The 17,463-nt window shown below is 39.1% G+C and overlaps 1 protein-coding gene across 1 annotated transcript in view; it reads left to right on the top strand.

Moving 5' to 3' along the window:
* SPATA6 (spermatogenesis associated 6) overlaps nucleotides 1–3,696 on the top strand; it is a 61,295-nt gene extending 57,599 nt beyond the window's left edge. Inside the window, exon 10 of the mRNA XM_077277380.1 lies at nucleotides 231–3,696. Within this exon, the coding sequence (XP_077133495.1) occupies nucleotides 231–426 (196 nt within the window). The 3' untranslated portion in view covers nucleotides 427–3,696. The remainder of the gene's footprint in view (nucleotides 1–230) is intronic.
* Nucleotides 3,697–17,463: the final 13,767 nt, after the last annotated feature.

The raw sequence follows: 17,463 nt of genomic DNA, 5'->3' as shown, positions 1-17,463 counted from the left end.
CTGGTGTATCGAGGTGGAAAACTAGCAGCTGTAGAGTACTTTTGGAAGGAATAGCTAGCTAGCCAAACATTTTCATTGCTGAATGTAAGTTAGTCATAGAGAAGAGCAGGCCTTATTTCTATTTGTAGGAATATTATCTAAAATGAGCTAAAATGTAATTATTTTTTTCATGATTATTTTACGTAATCGAAGTAATATGAGTAATCTTCCTTCCCATCTTTCATCCACAGCCTCTCATTCCCGCAGGAGAAGTCCGTCCACTTGGACAATGGGGCATTCTGGTGCAATAAAGCATCCGCATACAAAGGAAACAATTATAGGATCCTATTCGAGGAAAACATGGAGAAAATCTACAGGAACATGTACAGAAATGCTGTAGACCCAAATGCATATAGGAAGTCGCAGCACTCCAAGAAACTTGTGTGAATTAAAGGGCGTTACAGGCGGCGCATGGTCGGGAGCTTTGTTGGTTTAGATCCTTGTGCCAAGCACCTTCAAGTTGTTTCTTTAAGAAAGCCCGTATCGTCTATGGGAAAACATGGAACATGTATATAAAGAAAAGGTCTACATGTTTCTAAACGGGGTAGACGTTGATACGTTCTATCTGTTTTCGCCATGCTTCTGACTTACTTTTCTGTAGGAACTGTGTAAGTTCCTTCAGTTGTAATTCTATGGGTAAAGTTGTCTTAATTACTTCTGATGTGTCCCAGGGATAGGTCGGATTATGCCATCAGTCGAAATAACCCAAGTAAAATAGGCTCGTAGTGCTCAGTAAAGCCCTTAAACTCCTTTGCTCCATCACTGGCAACCTGTCACAAAGCTCATGAAATCAATAGTGTGATAACATCCGCATCTCCAGATCCTGTCAAAAGAAGTATTATGGTGGATTTCCTCTTTTTAATAGAAATTCCTTTGACCAGAGCTGAATAATTATGACTTGTCTTGAGATCTTTTATGCGACATACCACATTTGATGGCATTAAAGATAAGGTTTACCGTTTAGTAGGTGAATAGGGGATCGGTTGGGAGCCCTGAGCTGAGATTTCCACCCATTGCTCGAAGGGCCACATCACTGTAAGGTACAGTATATTTGCATACATATCTCAGAGTAATCATAGGGTTCCCATTGAACCTGTGGGTCTATAACGCACATGTATTTATTGTTTAATATTTTAGTGTTATAGTTTGGGGTTTCATCAGAACCATTGCTTGTAGACCTTGCTGATTTTTGGGGGCTTGAACCCAAATTTTGGACCTATCGATAATCTCTATAAAGTTATTGTATCCAGGTAAATAATGGTTATACACAGAGATGAGCAAATTGATTTACAGGATGCTGGTCCAGCAGTGAGGTCAGTAAGACTGTGACCTCAGCAGAGGAGCCCTATGAGCCTCCTCCTTCCTGCTGACATCCATGGTGCCTTTTCTGATTTGTAGGCTTGTTGTGACGTCACACCAGGCCTATTAATCAGAAGAGGTGCCATGGATGTCGGCAGGAAGGAGACGGCTCACAAGGCTCCAGGTTCGTACCAACCAGTCAAGTTTGGGGCTGTATCCTAAAGAGGAAGCTTGATAACTTCGAAACGCGTGAATATCAAAAATGCATTACTTCAACTCTGGTGTAACCTGGATCCGTCATGTTGAACTCCACCAGCAGCGCAGAAAAATGACTTAAAATTCTCTTCAAGGCCTGAAACCGTGGTAGACACGGACCACTGTAGCCACTGAACTACAGCTCTGAGAATCGATTCCTTCATTTCTATTATAGCACTTGAGTGTGTCCAGGGTTCTCAGAAATTGCCACTTTCCATCTATTAGCTTTCATGTACCTCATTACATGTATATTTATATGCTTATGTATCAATAACATACTTAAAAAAATAGTCTATATGTCAATAAATATTTCGGGGCACAAGCAGCATTACATAATAAAGCTTTTAAAGAGGTTTTACAAGGAAAATATACAGATATATGCTTTACATAATGTGTTTATTAATATGGTTTAATTTGGCCAGGTGCCCCATCGTTAGGTAGTCACTCAATCCCAGCTCTCGGACTTTGGCTTTGGACTTGTTCTCAACACAAGACAGCATACCTCAATGTCTCAAAGGGCTGGGTGACTGCTCATTTGATCATCTAAGCCAGCCCCCTAGTCTACTATAGCCAGTATATAAACATAGAAGGGGTGTTGGCTTAGATACTTAAATAAGCAGTCTATGTACAGTGGGGAAAATAAGTATTTCTTACATAGGTCCATCAAGTTCAACCTTTCTCCACCAACACATTGCTGCTTTTGAAAGTTTTCCCACCTACAAAGAATGGAGACGTCTGTAATTTTTATCGTAGGTACACTTCACCTGTGAGAGACAGAATAAACAAAATTCCAGAAAATCACTCTGTATGATTTTTACATAACTAATTTTCATTTTGTTGCATGAAATAAGTATTTGATACATTAGAAAAACAGAACTTAATATTTGGTACAGAAACCTTTGTTTGCCGTTACAGAGGTCAGACGTTTCCTGTAGTTCTTCACCAGGTTTGCACACACTGCAGCAGGGATTTTGGCCCACTCCTTCATACAGATCTTCTCCAGATCTTTCAGGTTTCGGGGTTGTCATTGGGGAAACATTGAGTTTCAGCTCCTTCTGAAGATTTTCTATTAATTCCAGATTTGGAGACAGGCTAGGCCACTCCAGGACCTTGAAATGCTTCTTACGGAGCCACTCCTTAGTTGCCCTGGCTGTGTGTTTTAGATCACTGTCACGCTGGAAGATCCAGCTGTGACCCATCTTCAATGATCTTACTGAGGGAAGGAGGTATTTGGCCAAAATCTCGGGATACATGACCCTATCCAACCTCCATTAAATATTGTGCAGTCATCCTGTGTTCTTTGCTGAAAAGCACCCCCAAAGTATGGTGTTTCTGCCATCATGGTTGGGACGGTGTACTTGGGGCTGTACTCATCCTTCTGTCTCCAAACACGGCAAGTGAAGTTAATACCAAAAAGTTCTATTTTGGTCTCATCTGATCTCATTGGTGAACTTCAAACGGGCCTGGGCATGTTTTGACGTGAGCAGGGAGACCTTATGTGCCCTGCAGGATTTTAATCCATGATGGCGTAGTGTGTTACTAATGGTAATGTTTGAGACTGTGGTTCCAGTTCTCTTCAGGTCATTGACCAGGGTATCCAGTGTAGTCCTGGGCTGATTCCTAACCTTTCCTAGAATCATCCTTACGACACGAGGCGAGATCCTGCATGGAGCCCGAGATCGAGGAAGTGTTTCTTCCTTTTTCTAATAATTGTGCCAACAGTTGTCTTCTCACCAAGCTGCTCGCGTATTGTCCTATAGCACATCCCAGCCTTGTGCAGGTCTACAATTTTGTTCCTGGTGTCCTTAGTCAATTATTTGGTCTTGGCCATGGTGGAGAGGTTGGAGTGTGATTGATAGTTTCCCCACTGTATGAATCTCTGCTGCTGTTGGGGCAACGTTTTCCTCTATAATTAAACAGCAGTCATGTTAAAGAATAGAAAGAAACCAAATTACACCTACCACAAAGATACATTCCCAAGAACAGTTTGCACTGCACAGAAGGTACTGGATTCAAGCCTCAAATGTGTTACTCATGGTGCATCTTTTGTATTTTTGTACTGTATTTTAATAAATTTATCTAATACAAAAAGTTTCCTGTAATTTACAGAGATATTGTTTCACCCTTAACCCCGCTGTACTGTTTAGGTCTATTTGACCAGAAAAAAGTTTGCGAAGCTGCAGGTTTTTTATTAATTTAACTTGTTTTGTATGAAATAATGATATACATAAGTACCGTTTGTGTTAATATGATTGTGTTTTAGACAGATCTCCCACCATATTTTCAGTCACAAATGATTTTTAATATTATTGTGGATTATTTATTGCATCTACTATGGTTAATCCATTTCTCCAGTTCCTGCCAGTCCGTGCGCTCTACACATTTGCAAGTTACTGCAGATGGATGGGCTTAGAGTACATGTCTGTGCAAATCTGTTTCACTGTAGAATATAAGCTCTTTTTGTTTCTAAATTAGTTAATTTATACAGTGCTATTGTTTTTTACGGGTAAAAACAGTGTTGTGGAAGTCGTGAGTTTCCATTATTTCGAAAGTTGGATAAAAATGTGGCAAAGACGTCCATTGAGTGAAGTTGAATTATAAAAGCTTGCAAACGCCTCGGATTGTGAAGAAGATATCCAACTAGAGAAAGGGTCCGAAGATGAGGACCACATAAGTGATGAGTAAAGTGATTATGAAAATCCTGAATTTGAAGCTGAATCTGATGAGGCGCGATACCCAGACTAGTCCGATGCAAGCAATTCAGTCGAGAAGAAAAAAGTAATTTGGAACTTGCAACCTTTTGCCCGGGCAGGAAAATTGTCCCCTGCTAACATCAGATAGGTCTCTGATAACTTGCCACTATTAGAGAAGCTTGGGAAAAATGGATATTCTTCCAAAATTATACATTACTGGTGAAAATGTAATTGTGGATAAACAACTTGTGCCCGTTCAAACAATATACGGAGTAAGCCAGCAAAATACGACAGCAAGATATGGACGCTTTGTGACAGTAGCAGCTCATAAGCTCTAAATGCTCAGGAAAAAAGCCTGGAGAAAAACCTGAAAAGAATCATGGTGTGCAAGTCGTTGCCGTTTTGACTTATAGACTAAAGACAAAATGTTACAACTTTTTTAACATCATAGAATGGTAGAGTTGGAAGGGACCTCCTGGGTCATCTGGTCCAACCTCCTGCTCAAAGCAGGATTCACAAAATCATCCCAGACAGATGTCTGTCCAGCCTCTGTTTGAAAACTTCCATGGAAGGAGAACTTGCCACCTCTCATGGCAGCCTGTTCCTCATTAATCACCCTGTCAAAAAGTTTTTTCTAATATCTACCAACTTGGGCAGCTGTTGCTAAAATGAAAATTTACAATGCTGGGCACTAAGAAAAAGCAAGAATGAACTGCCGCAAGGTATCGTTGATAAAAGAGATGCTCATAGTTCTACGTTTTACTTTACTGGAGATACGACAGTGGTTTCTTACATTCCCCCAAAAAAACGGTCATCCTGATGAGCACAATGCACCATGGCAATGCAGTAAGTAGTCGAGATGCCGAAAAGCCATATGTTAGAATATAATTCCTCCAAAGGGGCAATTGATAAACTAGATCAACTAATCGCTACGTACACAAGAAAGCACAAAAACAATCAGTGGCCAATGGTTTTATTTTAGAACACTCTTGATGTATCTGCCTACAGTGCATTTGTTTTATGGTGTGAAATAAACCCCGATTGGAATGTCAATAAACTGCATGACCGAAGACTCTGGAAGAATTAGGAAAGTTCCTTGATATGCCATCTATTTTAGGAAGAAAAGTAAAACTCCGAAGTTAAGGAGCAGCAGCCGGAGTAAATCGTATGCAGCAGCATGATCAACAAAGCAAATCAACGGCCTCCACCAGCATTGGGGAAAAAAGGAAAATATGCAGCATTTGTCCATCTTCGTGTGATAAAACAAATATTACATGTTCTAGTTGTACTAAATATTTATGTAAAGTACATGTGAATTTCTGTGCAGAATGTAGGAATGCCCGCATATAGCAATAAATGAACATGTACAACCCTTTGCTAAAGAAAATAAAGCAAACTAAAGTTTTTTGGGGTTTTTGGCCAATCACGTTCACATACAGTTAAATAATGCAACTGATATTCAAATAATACGCATAGAGTAGCTAAATGTCTAAATTAACCGACTTTAATAGGTCATATTGACCCGAGCAGAACAAGTGAATAGCCAATGCAAACAGAACAGCGTTAGATAAAAATTAAATTGAATTACATAAACTGGAGACATGGTGAAATTTGGAGGCCAACGTTCACTGGTAATTTGCGGAACCCGTCCGTTTTCTCAACAAGCCGCAACAAGTCACATTTAGCGTCACAGCAATGAAAGAGACTTTTTGAGATCATTTTGAGGACTTCGTGAAGGCTTCTACAAAGCCTGGAAGATTTTCCAACTCCTGGAGTCGTGATGTTGATGAGTCTTCTATTTTGTTGGAGATTCTTGGACTTTCATGGAGAATTTACAAGTATGATTTAGCGGTGCTAAAAGGTATTGCTTAAACATCAGTGCTCTTATAAAACATCCACTTGTGTAGAGTCATTGCTATTTCATGTTACTACAAAACTTGCCAAGAAGATGACACAGAAGTTGTAAATGTTGGTGCTGAGACTTCTATTGATTACTCACATGAAAGGACTGGGCCACTCTGCTGAACAGCTTCAACTCTTGATGTATGTTTTAAATGAAGTGCAAGGTCCATTGGCTCACCATTACAGCCTCCCAAATATAGCCCATGACCGAACGACACAGCTCCTAACCACTATAATTGTCCTGTATAAAAGGACACATCAAGTGGTATTAATGAATGCGAAAGAGGAAGGGGGTAGGTTGGTATGTCTTTGGCTGGGAGGCAGCTGGCTGCAGCAGAACTCTGCTCCCTCGAGGCTAGACAGACTAAGCAATGTTCATCAACTATGATCTACCTTTCTGGTGGTCTTACATAGAGTGATGAAATCATTGCTCTGTATCTACCTTCCCCAGAAGCCATCGCCTCTAGGCCACCCATTCTGATGAGCATGCAGGGAGATCAAACCACAGCCATCCCTCCTTCAATTCATAACGTGGACCATAATTTACCCTCCCAACGAGACCGTTTTTTTACATTTTTCATCTGTCTTTTTCTGTAGTTGGTTAAGTACGTTTAGTAAATTTATTTGGTTTTATTTTTTTATGTTCCACTACTGTGTTTTCCCTAAAATAAGACCTATTCCAAAACTAAGTCCTAGCATGATTATATAGGATTTTTTGAGTATGCTTGAAATATGTGCCCTAGTTATAGTCAAGGTTGGCGTTGAGGGGGAAGGAGGGCCACCAAGTAATTGCCCAGGGCCCTCGCTCTCTTTGGGGCACCGAGTGCTTCTATTCCGAGATTAGACTATTTAAGGACTTTTGTTGACATCAAGATCATGTGACCATGATGATACCAAAGGTGCTTTAACTGGGGGAATTTAGAGGAACTGAAAATGAGAAAGGCTGGTATGTGCAGTGTGTGTATATACATGTGTGTTTATGTATATATGTGTGTGTATGCATGTGCAGTGTATATACATGTCAATACATGTGTGTGTGTGTATGTATGTGCAGTGTGTGTATGTATATACATGTGTGTATGTGTGAATATACATGTGTGTATGTATATATGTGTGTGTATGTGTAGTGTGTATATACATGTCAATGCATGTGCAGCGTGTGTATTTACATGTTTGTATGTATATGCAGTGTATGTATATGCAGTGTGAATATACATGTGTATGTATGTGCAGTGTGTGATGACCTGTTTATATTTGAATAAATGTTGATTTATTTTTTTTTTGTTCAAGAATAAATGTGAATTGTTGTTCATGCAAAAACATCCCCTGAAATAATCCCTTACCCCTTCTTTTGGAGGAAAAAAATGGTATAAGACCCTTTATTTATTATTTATAATTTCGGGGAAACATGGTAGCTATATTTTTTTTTTTATTTACCATGCATTATTTATTGGTACTTTTTTGGGTACATTTGACTTGTTAGTTTCTTTTCATATACCGGTAATTTATTTCTGCTGTTGAGATGACCTTCAATTCTGTTTATTCTTTTATAAAGTGACATTTTCCTAGTTTGGGCTTTTTTCTTTAGATATTTTTATGCAATGGATGGGGAAAAATAGATTTACATTTTTATATTTTGTGATTTTTCTTTTTTTTCTTATGTTTTTCAAAACGTTTATAACTTTTACACTTTGGTCTCATAAAGGGGCTTGATATTGCATAGTGTAAGTGTAAATATACTTGGGCCCATTGTCACGCTTATGAGGACTTTTATTGTTTGCCATTGCATATGAATGTATAGCAAAACAAATTCCAGGACAGTCCATAAAACAGGACACTTTTTGCCCTGTCCGTAAAAAAAAAAAAATTAAAGGGTCCATTTTTTTTTAAGCTGAAGAAACTTACACATTATTTTGACTGTAAGTATCATCATTTTACAGTGAATGCAGCTGATGTCTTCATATCAGAATGATGGGCTGTAGACTTGTATCACTGATAATCTGAATAATTTATTATGGTTTTCCAATGTGTTCGTAAAAACTATTGTCTGTCCACAACTTTTTAATAAGTTGTCAAAAATAAGTTAAGTTGGCAGCCCTGATGTGAGGTTGTGTCTTATAAACTGGTAGCGTAGGTGGTAGTAACAAATCTTCGTTAACCAGTACACACACACCCAGTTACTATTCTGCGCTCATAGCCAGATTTAGACAAATTCAGCTGACAACTGCAGGGATAATTATAGTTTCCGGGAGCAGAAATCAGCGCGGTAATAAGCTGTAATTGTTTGTTGCATCGTACTTTCCACCAACAAAACTGAAATTTCTAATGCAAATGTCTAGGTTACCTAGGGATAACATTGAGATTATTTTTCTTCCCATCCAGATGGTAAAATCCAACAGAACAGAGTGAATTGTTTCCCTTTCTATTGTTTTATTTAGATTTTCATATCAAAACACAATAATTATCAGAGCAGTTTATCTTTTAAAAGTGCGATAGAAGAACTGCCAGCATCCTCTAATTTCCCGTTTTAAAAGGATGTTCCTAACTTTCAAATTTATCACCTTACTATAAAACCCACTTCTTCCGAAGATGGGACGCTGAAATGTTCTGTTCATTCATCCATAGTCTATGGAATTGCCAGAAATGGCCAAGGTGGTGCGAATAAGCTGTATCGTGCGTTCAAAGCCTTTGGATAAATAGTCGGACCCCAGGCCATCAGAAGGTCATCACCTATACTTTGGATAAGGGATAACTAGAGAATGAAGACTGAATCGATTCTAAACTAATCAAATTAAGTGAAAAAATGCAGATTCACAACCTATAGGCTGCCATTTTGATGGATTGTTTGGATGTCCAAGAATTGATTAAAAAGTTATCACTAGCGTTGAGCGAATAAAAAAAAAAATGACTTGGGTTTGAATATTCCAAATAGCTTGAAAATTTGGGTTCAAACCTAATTTATATTATTTGGATTAAAAATGTCTCAAAGAGAATCCAAGTGACAAAAAAAAAATTGAGCTGGGAAAGGATTAAGAAATGAAAAAATTTAAACTTGCCTATCCTAGTCCCACCAATTACTTATCCTACCGCTGCAGCTCCCTTACTTGTTGGTTTCTCAAGTCTTTGCTTTTGATCCCTCAGCCTTTGGATGTTCTTCCAATCTCTGGTTTGCACATCATGTACATTAATATACGTTGCATCCCATGTGATCAGGCAGGAAGACCAGAGGACCAGATGAGTATATGATTTATTTGTGCAACTCTTTCCTGGCTCTCTGTTTTATCATTTGGACTTAGGAAAAACCTCCAAATATAGTAAATGTCTCTTCGGGCCACTTTTTATTCATCTCAAATCCTTTTGGCTCCAATCAAATTTTTCGGCAGAGTTGGATTATTCAAACCCAAATCAAATTTTTCAAAATGTGCTCATTTCAACTTTTCTAAGTTTTAATGTTGGAAGCAATGAGCGATATTTCTTATTTAGCCATTCTACAGAATATGCCATAAGAGTCTGGTAAATGCCAGACCCACCGCTGGATTCCAACCATTCTTGAGAACGAGGCCCTTTTCAATTCTAGATCACACCATATAGGAAGACCCTTTGCTTGCCTAGATAAGGTGGGCAAGCACTCAGTGTGCCAGGGCAGGGGCTGTAAAGTTCTTAGTATGGATTACCCATTTAATGGCTTTCTCACCCCATTGGTGGCCGGCACAATGTATTGGGTGGGCTTCTATGGCAGATAGGGACCTAACTGTCCCTATTAGGCCCTGCAGGGTTTCATTGACCGGCAAGAATGTATGGAAGCAATAGGTATCACGATGCATTGTAATCGTAATAGCTGATGAAAAGGCTAACTCTCTTTATGCCTTAGATATTCTTGTTCTCACTCACGGATAAACATTTACCCCGTCCCTATGGAGCACGTACTCCAGCCGGTGCCATACATTAGAATAAAAAGTTTGCCTGTAATATCACTGACAGCTGTTGGGCTTCCAGTAATGTAAACAGCTTCTCCTCGCCCTAAAATGTAATTTGGACAGAGATTGCTCTGGACCATCTTATTTGTAGTAAATCAAACGCAGATTGTTTCATTGGGCAGCTTTGCAGTGAATGTTTTAAATTAAAGCTTCAGCATCGGCCCCGGCAGAGGGAAGGCCATCCATCTTGTAGGGTTTGCCGATGTTTAAACTAAAAACACTGATATTGATCACTGGAGTTTACGGCTCATTCCTGCTATTTAGGTTGTGCAACTCATACATTTAATATACGGCTATGGCTACAAAAATATGTTAGCCCATGTGTATTTCTTTTGGTTCCTAATCTGTTTAAATCCATCAATTTGTGAGTTATCGTTTGTAATCATTTTTTAAAAAAAATAGAATTAAAAAATTGCATTTTTTTAAAAGTGGCTCTTGCCAAATCTCCTCAAACCAACTCCATACAATATTAAATACATCTCTGAGACACAAAGAAACTAGTGTTCTTACTTTGAAAATACATGTCAAAATGGCTGTATAATCCTTTTTGGAAGTCTTTTAACACAATTTCCACCCACTTAGCCTATTTTTCAACACTTCAGTGTGCCTCACTCCATCCTGCTGCTGTTGAATCTGTCTATTGGGCCTGATTAACAGCTCCTCAGTGTCCTCCTTTATGCTGCTGGTATCTCATCTCTTGAAATACTAATTTTACTCTCGGCAAAACAACCATTCTTACCTAAATTTTCAAAGATTACAGCAGCCTCATCAGGACTAAAAGATCTATGTGCATAGTTTGCGTTATAAAATTTTGTGACACATAAGCTTTAAAATGAGTTTTTTTTATACATTATAAACATCAAAATCCACTTGGTCTGCTACAGTTGACATCCCTGTTTTCTGCAACTCGCATTTCAGCTTTGCTGGGTAGACTCAAGACAGAATGAACAGTCATTTCATCAGCATAAAAGAGTTGACAAGTTGTTATCCTCATATGTTAACCTCGTATTCGCAATCTTGATATTCTCCACATTTGATGCACTGCTATGAAAAACCGCACCTCTGCAAGCAAGTTACCAGTGATCCTTTACATCTCTGTAACCTTGTGTTTAACTTCATTTCTGCAAGCAAGTTACCTATAAATCTCTGTTTTTCCTGTACAATAAGCACATCAGCTGAACTGTATCTAGTGCTTCTAGTCCTTGCCCATCTGTGGTCCAGCATACCTATGTGCTGGCCCTTGCTGCTCAACCTGATCTAAGGAGTAGAAAATACACCTCACCAGGTGAGCCCATAACAGTACTGGAATGATGGTATTTGTCATTATTGTATACTGTCGTCAGATTGGGAAAAATAAGCTTGATGACAGATTCCTTTTAAATTAATGCATACAAATTATATACCTCTAATTAAGCTAAAATCAGGGCATTACTTATCTGTGGATCCCGCATCAGAGAAGATCAGTATTACGCTTGTTTGGCAAAGTAATCTTGCATTACAGAGCTTCTCCACTATAGGAGACTTGGTTCTGTTATTGTGCGTTAATTCTATGCATCCATTCATCCAATGGAGTTTTTTGGTGAAACGGAGTCGACCAGTTGACAGATGATGACCGCTTTACCTACTGTCATGCTATATGTATAGTCACAAAGAGGTAAGGCCATTATCTCCTATGTGGAGCATTCAAGTCAAATCTTAATAGGCTCTATGCTGACAACAGAGAAGGAGACTTGCAGCTTGGCTCCAATTGTTCCATTTTACAAGGCAGTATTCTTTATCATATTTTTCTCAAACTTAAATTTAAGTGAATTTTAAGGGTTCCCCTAATCTAGAAAGTGAGTGCTGTATGCTAGTTGTTGGCTTCATTCACTGCACAGTCCATCCATTTCAGCATTGGGCAGTGTAAATGAATAACTTACTTTGGATGACTGCGTGCCGATCAGTTGACCGCCGGGGATCTGGCTCCCGCCACCTTTGGCACAGTACTATACTACGATATTACAGTAAAGCATTACATGGTGGCATTTCAGATGATGGCTGCTTTCAAACCGTTCTAATTTCTGGCCAATAGAGTTGATTCATTTGTAATTATTTGTAAAATAATTGGAAATTTGACTACAGAGGAGAAAAACTACCGAAATCGATTTGGTCTAGAACAAAAAAATTGGTATGAATTAAATTTGACTCCAGACCCGAAGGTATATACCTTACCCTCCCGGTCTTCCAGTTGCTACGAATCAGTCTTGTGTCCTGATCTTCTCGTGGTCATGTGGAGCGTGATACACGCCAATGGACCACACAATTACATGGTGCACAGCGCGCTTCATACGTCACTGCAAGAAGCATAGTCAGCGATGGAAGATGAAGACTAATGACTGATCCAAAGCGAGCGGAGGACTAGGGTCTTCGAGAGGGACGAGACTAGGACTGGTGAGCGTAATCTTTATTTTTCAGAGGATTTTTGTAAATTGACTCCCAAAGAATTCCGATTCCGGTGAATTTAAATTTTTCGGAAAATTTGTAACAAAGTAGTTTTAACCTTTACATCATTACTTTGGTTCCAATTATGGTTCCCCAACCGGATACATTTTATAGATTTACATTGAAATGAATAACATTTTTTATCAAAGACAATTTCTACCTGCAGTAAGACTTATTTCCTTCATCTACTTAAAATACAATTTCCCCTTAAGATGTGAGAGCGATGAACATGCCAGGCATTAAAATATAATCCCCATACATTATAAATTCCAGGTTCCTCCCGGACAGCTTTATATTATGTCACAGCCGACCCATTAATATTTCAAGGATGCTACGTCTATATGGAAAGGGCAGTCGGCCTGTGAAAGGCGCTCACGTTACAGCAAAGCTTTATTTATGGGGATATCAAGACTTCTATATTTCTTCCCGTTGAGCCACTTTTTACTGGTGTCAGCCGGCAAGTGAGACATTCGACTTTTTATTCCTCGTTTTGTCAGGGAATGTGATTTGTTTAGTGAAATATGAAAATAACCCGGGCTGCCAAGTTTAATGCCACTAACCTTTACAATGCGGAAAACTTTCCGCCCACGGGGAGAGCAGCAAATTATAATTGTAATCTCACTTAAGGTTGGAGAAGATGGTGCATTTAGGTTAATGGAAAAGTGACAGTCATGGTCCCTTCCTTCTGGTTTACCAGTGATATTTTCTCTTTCACTGATGCTAAAACCTTAAAGAGTAACAGTCATTTTTATTTTTCATCCTGGACTGATCTTTCATTCTTGTTTCATGGGTAAAAATCTGTTTTCGGTGAAGACAGATTTCCAAACTACTGAGATAAGAGATGACAACATGACAGTTAGTGCCCATGAAGTTCTATGGAGAAAGGGGAGGAGCTAGACGCCGACATTCTACTACAAGTTCTACTGAAATGAAAGTTACACTTAACAGTGAAGCATTATGCTTAAGGAACAAAATGTCACAGTTTAATCCTAAAAGATCATTATGGAAACATAAGAGAAGGGGCCAGCAATATAGTGGCCCCTGGTGAGCAAATGGTACAGCACAAATGTGTGCAGCCAACATTGTTTGTACATGAAAGGTAGACACTCAACAACAGGATTTTTTTTTTTAATTATATCAGCAGTTGTGATAGAATCACAGTTTTCACTGCTGCAGATCTTGAATGCTGAGCTCTGTATAACCCCGCCCACATCATCGATTGGCAGCTTTCTGTATACAGAAAGCTACCAATCAGTGGTGGGGGCGTGGCTGGACTAGGAAGCATGAGAAACCTAGTCATGTAGTGATAATCTCCTTCTGGTAAAATACTGATTTTATTAAAATTGAAAAACAAAGCCTAGTAAGTGACACATCACTGGAATCAGACTCTACATCATGCTGCTCTCCAATTACATAGAAAAAACCTACTGACAGATTCCCTTTAAGGATTGATACCATTTTGCCAGATTATTTGCTGGGGTGAAAATAAGCTGGATTATGTTCACCTGACCTAGACCCCCTGACTCCTTATTACACCATAGCTCCCCCGTCTTCCACACTGGGCTTTGTCTTGGTGCTGAAGGCAGTGATTGGTCTAATGCTGTCACTGACATTAATGATTTGCATCGGGTGACCGTGTAAGGCCAAATCAAAGCCAAAGAAGGCTAAATTGAGCAAATCTGCCCAAAACTAATTCAATAATCTTTAATCCCTCCCCGTTGTCCATGTCTGATATTGCGAAACCATACGTAGTCATAGTAGTGTTGATATTTTCTAGAAGAAATTGGTCACTTTTCTCGAAGGTCATGCAAGTACTCAGTGACCGTTTCTGGCATTTTGAAAAAATATTTTGCAGAACGAAAAACAAGCGGATCTTGGTGGAACATGAAAGTTCAGTAAGTTACAGAGCCATCTACAGGTACAGCAAAAGTTGTGAAATCTATACAGTATAGCTAGAGAGGTGTCATATAGCATGAATGCTAATAATACAGCAGAAACTTTGCAACAGAAAAAAATGACGCACAATGTCCACAATGTTTTTTTAATTAATATCGACCTGAAAAATTGCAATAATTACCAGTTACAGGAAGATTAATTATAAACAAGCCTACAAAAATAATTTAACTTTTAAGTTTACAATAAATATTTTAAGCACCTAATGATTATATTCCATTTTTTTTTTCAGATTCTGTGCATTTAGATTCCAGTTTTGATACTTTATTCCAGCATTCAATTTATTTTTCTGCTTTTAGACTTTAGAATTTGATTTTCTTCTTATCTTACTCTGCCACCTCGTGGTCATTGTGGAGAGTTGCAGAATTTACAGAGGATTGATAACGAGGAGTTGCTATTGTGTGTTGTCTGTATTTTTATTGTGGAATATAATGACTTACATGGGTAAGATTTCATAAGGGAGCTCACGGCCGAGAACGTAGACACGTTTGCATAGTGCATTCATTCGTATGTATATACACACAGGTCAAGTTAACCCTTGTAATATAAGAGTATGAGCAGTGGTGTGGATGTGCTGGGAGTTGTGGTCTCACCCGTTATCTTTCTGTAGATCCTTTGAGCAGATACAAAACTGATCAGACGCAGAGGCAAAACTAATATTTACACCAAGTGGCTCTCAGGTGGCATCTTCTTGGATCACTTTCTTTTCTTCTCTGTTTGGCCCAGACCGTCATAATTGCTTCTTCCATGTACGACTCCTCTATCTGGATATTTTGTCTTCTCACTTTTACATTTCCCTTTACTAAGACAAACTCCTAATAGCGCCAAATACAGTGCCCCCCAAATATATTTCCACACACTGTACCCCCTTAAAATAACACATCCAGAAATCCTGCACTTACAGCTTCGGCTACTATCAGTGAAATAATTAATGGTCGTCTGAGGAATGTTCTGCCGTACTGAATTCACTTGGGCAAATCATCAAAATCCTCTGCTGGCAGCTTCTTGTTGAATTGCCAACCAATGACCCAATGACGATTCCCAGATGTGTTCTATGGGAAAAAAGTCCATAGACTCTGAAGGCCATGGTAACACGTTTAGGCCACGCAGGCTGCTCACAGTAGCATGAAAAGCAGGTAATTTTTTTGCACTGACGTAAGTATCATATCGGGTGAAAAAAATCGTGAAATTGAGGAAATTACTTGTTTTTCATGCAACCGTGAGCAGCCTGCATGGCCTAAACGTGATACCATGGCCTAAACGTGATATATGGCCTTCAGAGTCTCCGGACATTTTTCCCATCTGGGACGTCATTGGTCGGCAATTGCACAGGAAGCTGCCAGCAGAGGATTTTGATGATTTGCCCAAGTGCATTCAGCTCGGCAGAACGCATAGTTGAACTTTGGTCACCCTTGGAATGAAGTAGGACACCCCTCATTCATAGATGGGGAGAATATTCTATGGAAAGGGGATTGTCTGAGCTGATCTTCAGTTCCTTGGCCTTGTAGAGGTTTACCAGCATTTTTTCTTAACAATCAAGGTGTTGAGTTGGTTTGTATATTCGAACTATACATAGACCTGCTATCTCTACTTAATAAACAGTGCTGCCACCTTTCATTATGCATCAGCAACCTACACTGGTCCATTGGCGATGGTTCCCAAGTATATCGCGAGCTAAGTGCCACTTTCATCTTTTTCTGCATCCTCAAGAATTTGAATGAGGTTGAAAACTGCACTGCAATGTCCCATGTGCTCGAGGACGGAGATCTTGTGTGAGATAAATAATATTTTAATTTTGTGTAGAACTTTTTAAAACATTTATCAAACTTTTCATACACATCCTTTAAAAGGGATTGTCTGGTTAAATAAAAATAAAATGATGTATAGTCACTTGATCCAGTGTTCTCTCTTCAGTCACTTGACCTGTGATTGGCTGTGACGGTCAAGAATTATTGGTATACATCCGATTTATTCAAATACTCATATTTTGGTCTTATTCGTAGATTGTCATCAATTCCATTCAATACGTGCAAAACTTATGTCATATATTGTGGGTGGTTTACACCCCTAAGATTCCCAGAGCCCTGAGAGTTGCTCAAAGCTTTTTTCCCACAAAATACAGCACATGTATCATCTATCCATTATATGATCACTACTGGTGTGATCACTGGGATTTCCACCGATCATGAGATCATGCATGAGCATAACCACCTCCAGTGACCATCACTCTCGGTGTTGGTGTACGGGGTACATAGAAATGCCATGGATTCTCACTCTTTAGCTTACTTTTTGCTACTTACTCCATGTTATCCCTAAAAGACAGAAAATTTCCTAAAGTTAAGAAAAAAATTAAGGCATTTTCTAACAGACCCTGGAAACATTTACCGGAGAGATACATTTTTCCAGCCGCCAGGGTTTGCGAACATTACGTCCTGCCTCGAGAATTTACACCACGCAGCAATTTTCTCCGGTCTGAATGGCTCCATATATCCCGGTGAGCGACGGACTGAGCCGAGACCATTTGCGAAGATGTTGTCATTTGATAACTATATTTGCATGAAATGAAGTATTAAACAACTTGTGGATGTCCTCGCCAAAACGAAGCCACATTAATTCTAAAGAGTTCCAATAAATTCAAGACCAAAGGCGCGATGGATGTTTCCATACTAATTTATATTCCTGAGGCTGCCAATGTGATCAAGGGTAAAGAAAAAGCTGTAGTTTAACGAGATGTACGCATGTATGTATTTATTGCAGTAGCAGCACTATGGCACAGTGCCCATTAAAAATAAACCTGAGAGCCACCCTACAGTAATAATGAAGTCCGGCTGCCGACAAGTTGGTGGTTGCTACATCTGTATATA

This window comes from Ranitomeya variabilis, chromosome 8, assembly GCF_051348905.1.
Source record: "Ranitomeya variabilis isolate aRanVar5 chromosome 8, aRanVar5.hap1, whole genome shotgun sequence".
NCBI classification, from domain to species: domain Eukaryota; kingdom Metazoa; phylum Chordata; class Amphibia; order Anura; family Dendrobatidae; genus Ranitomeya; species Ranitomeya variabilis.
The sequence above is the reverse complement of the archived record's forward strand: the minus strand, read 5'-3'. Positions and strand labels throughout refer to the sequence as shown.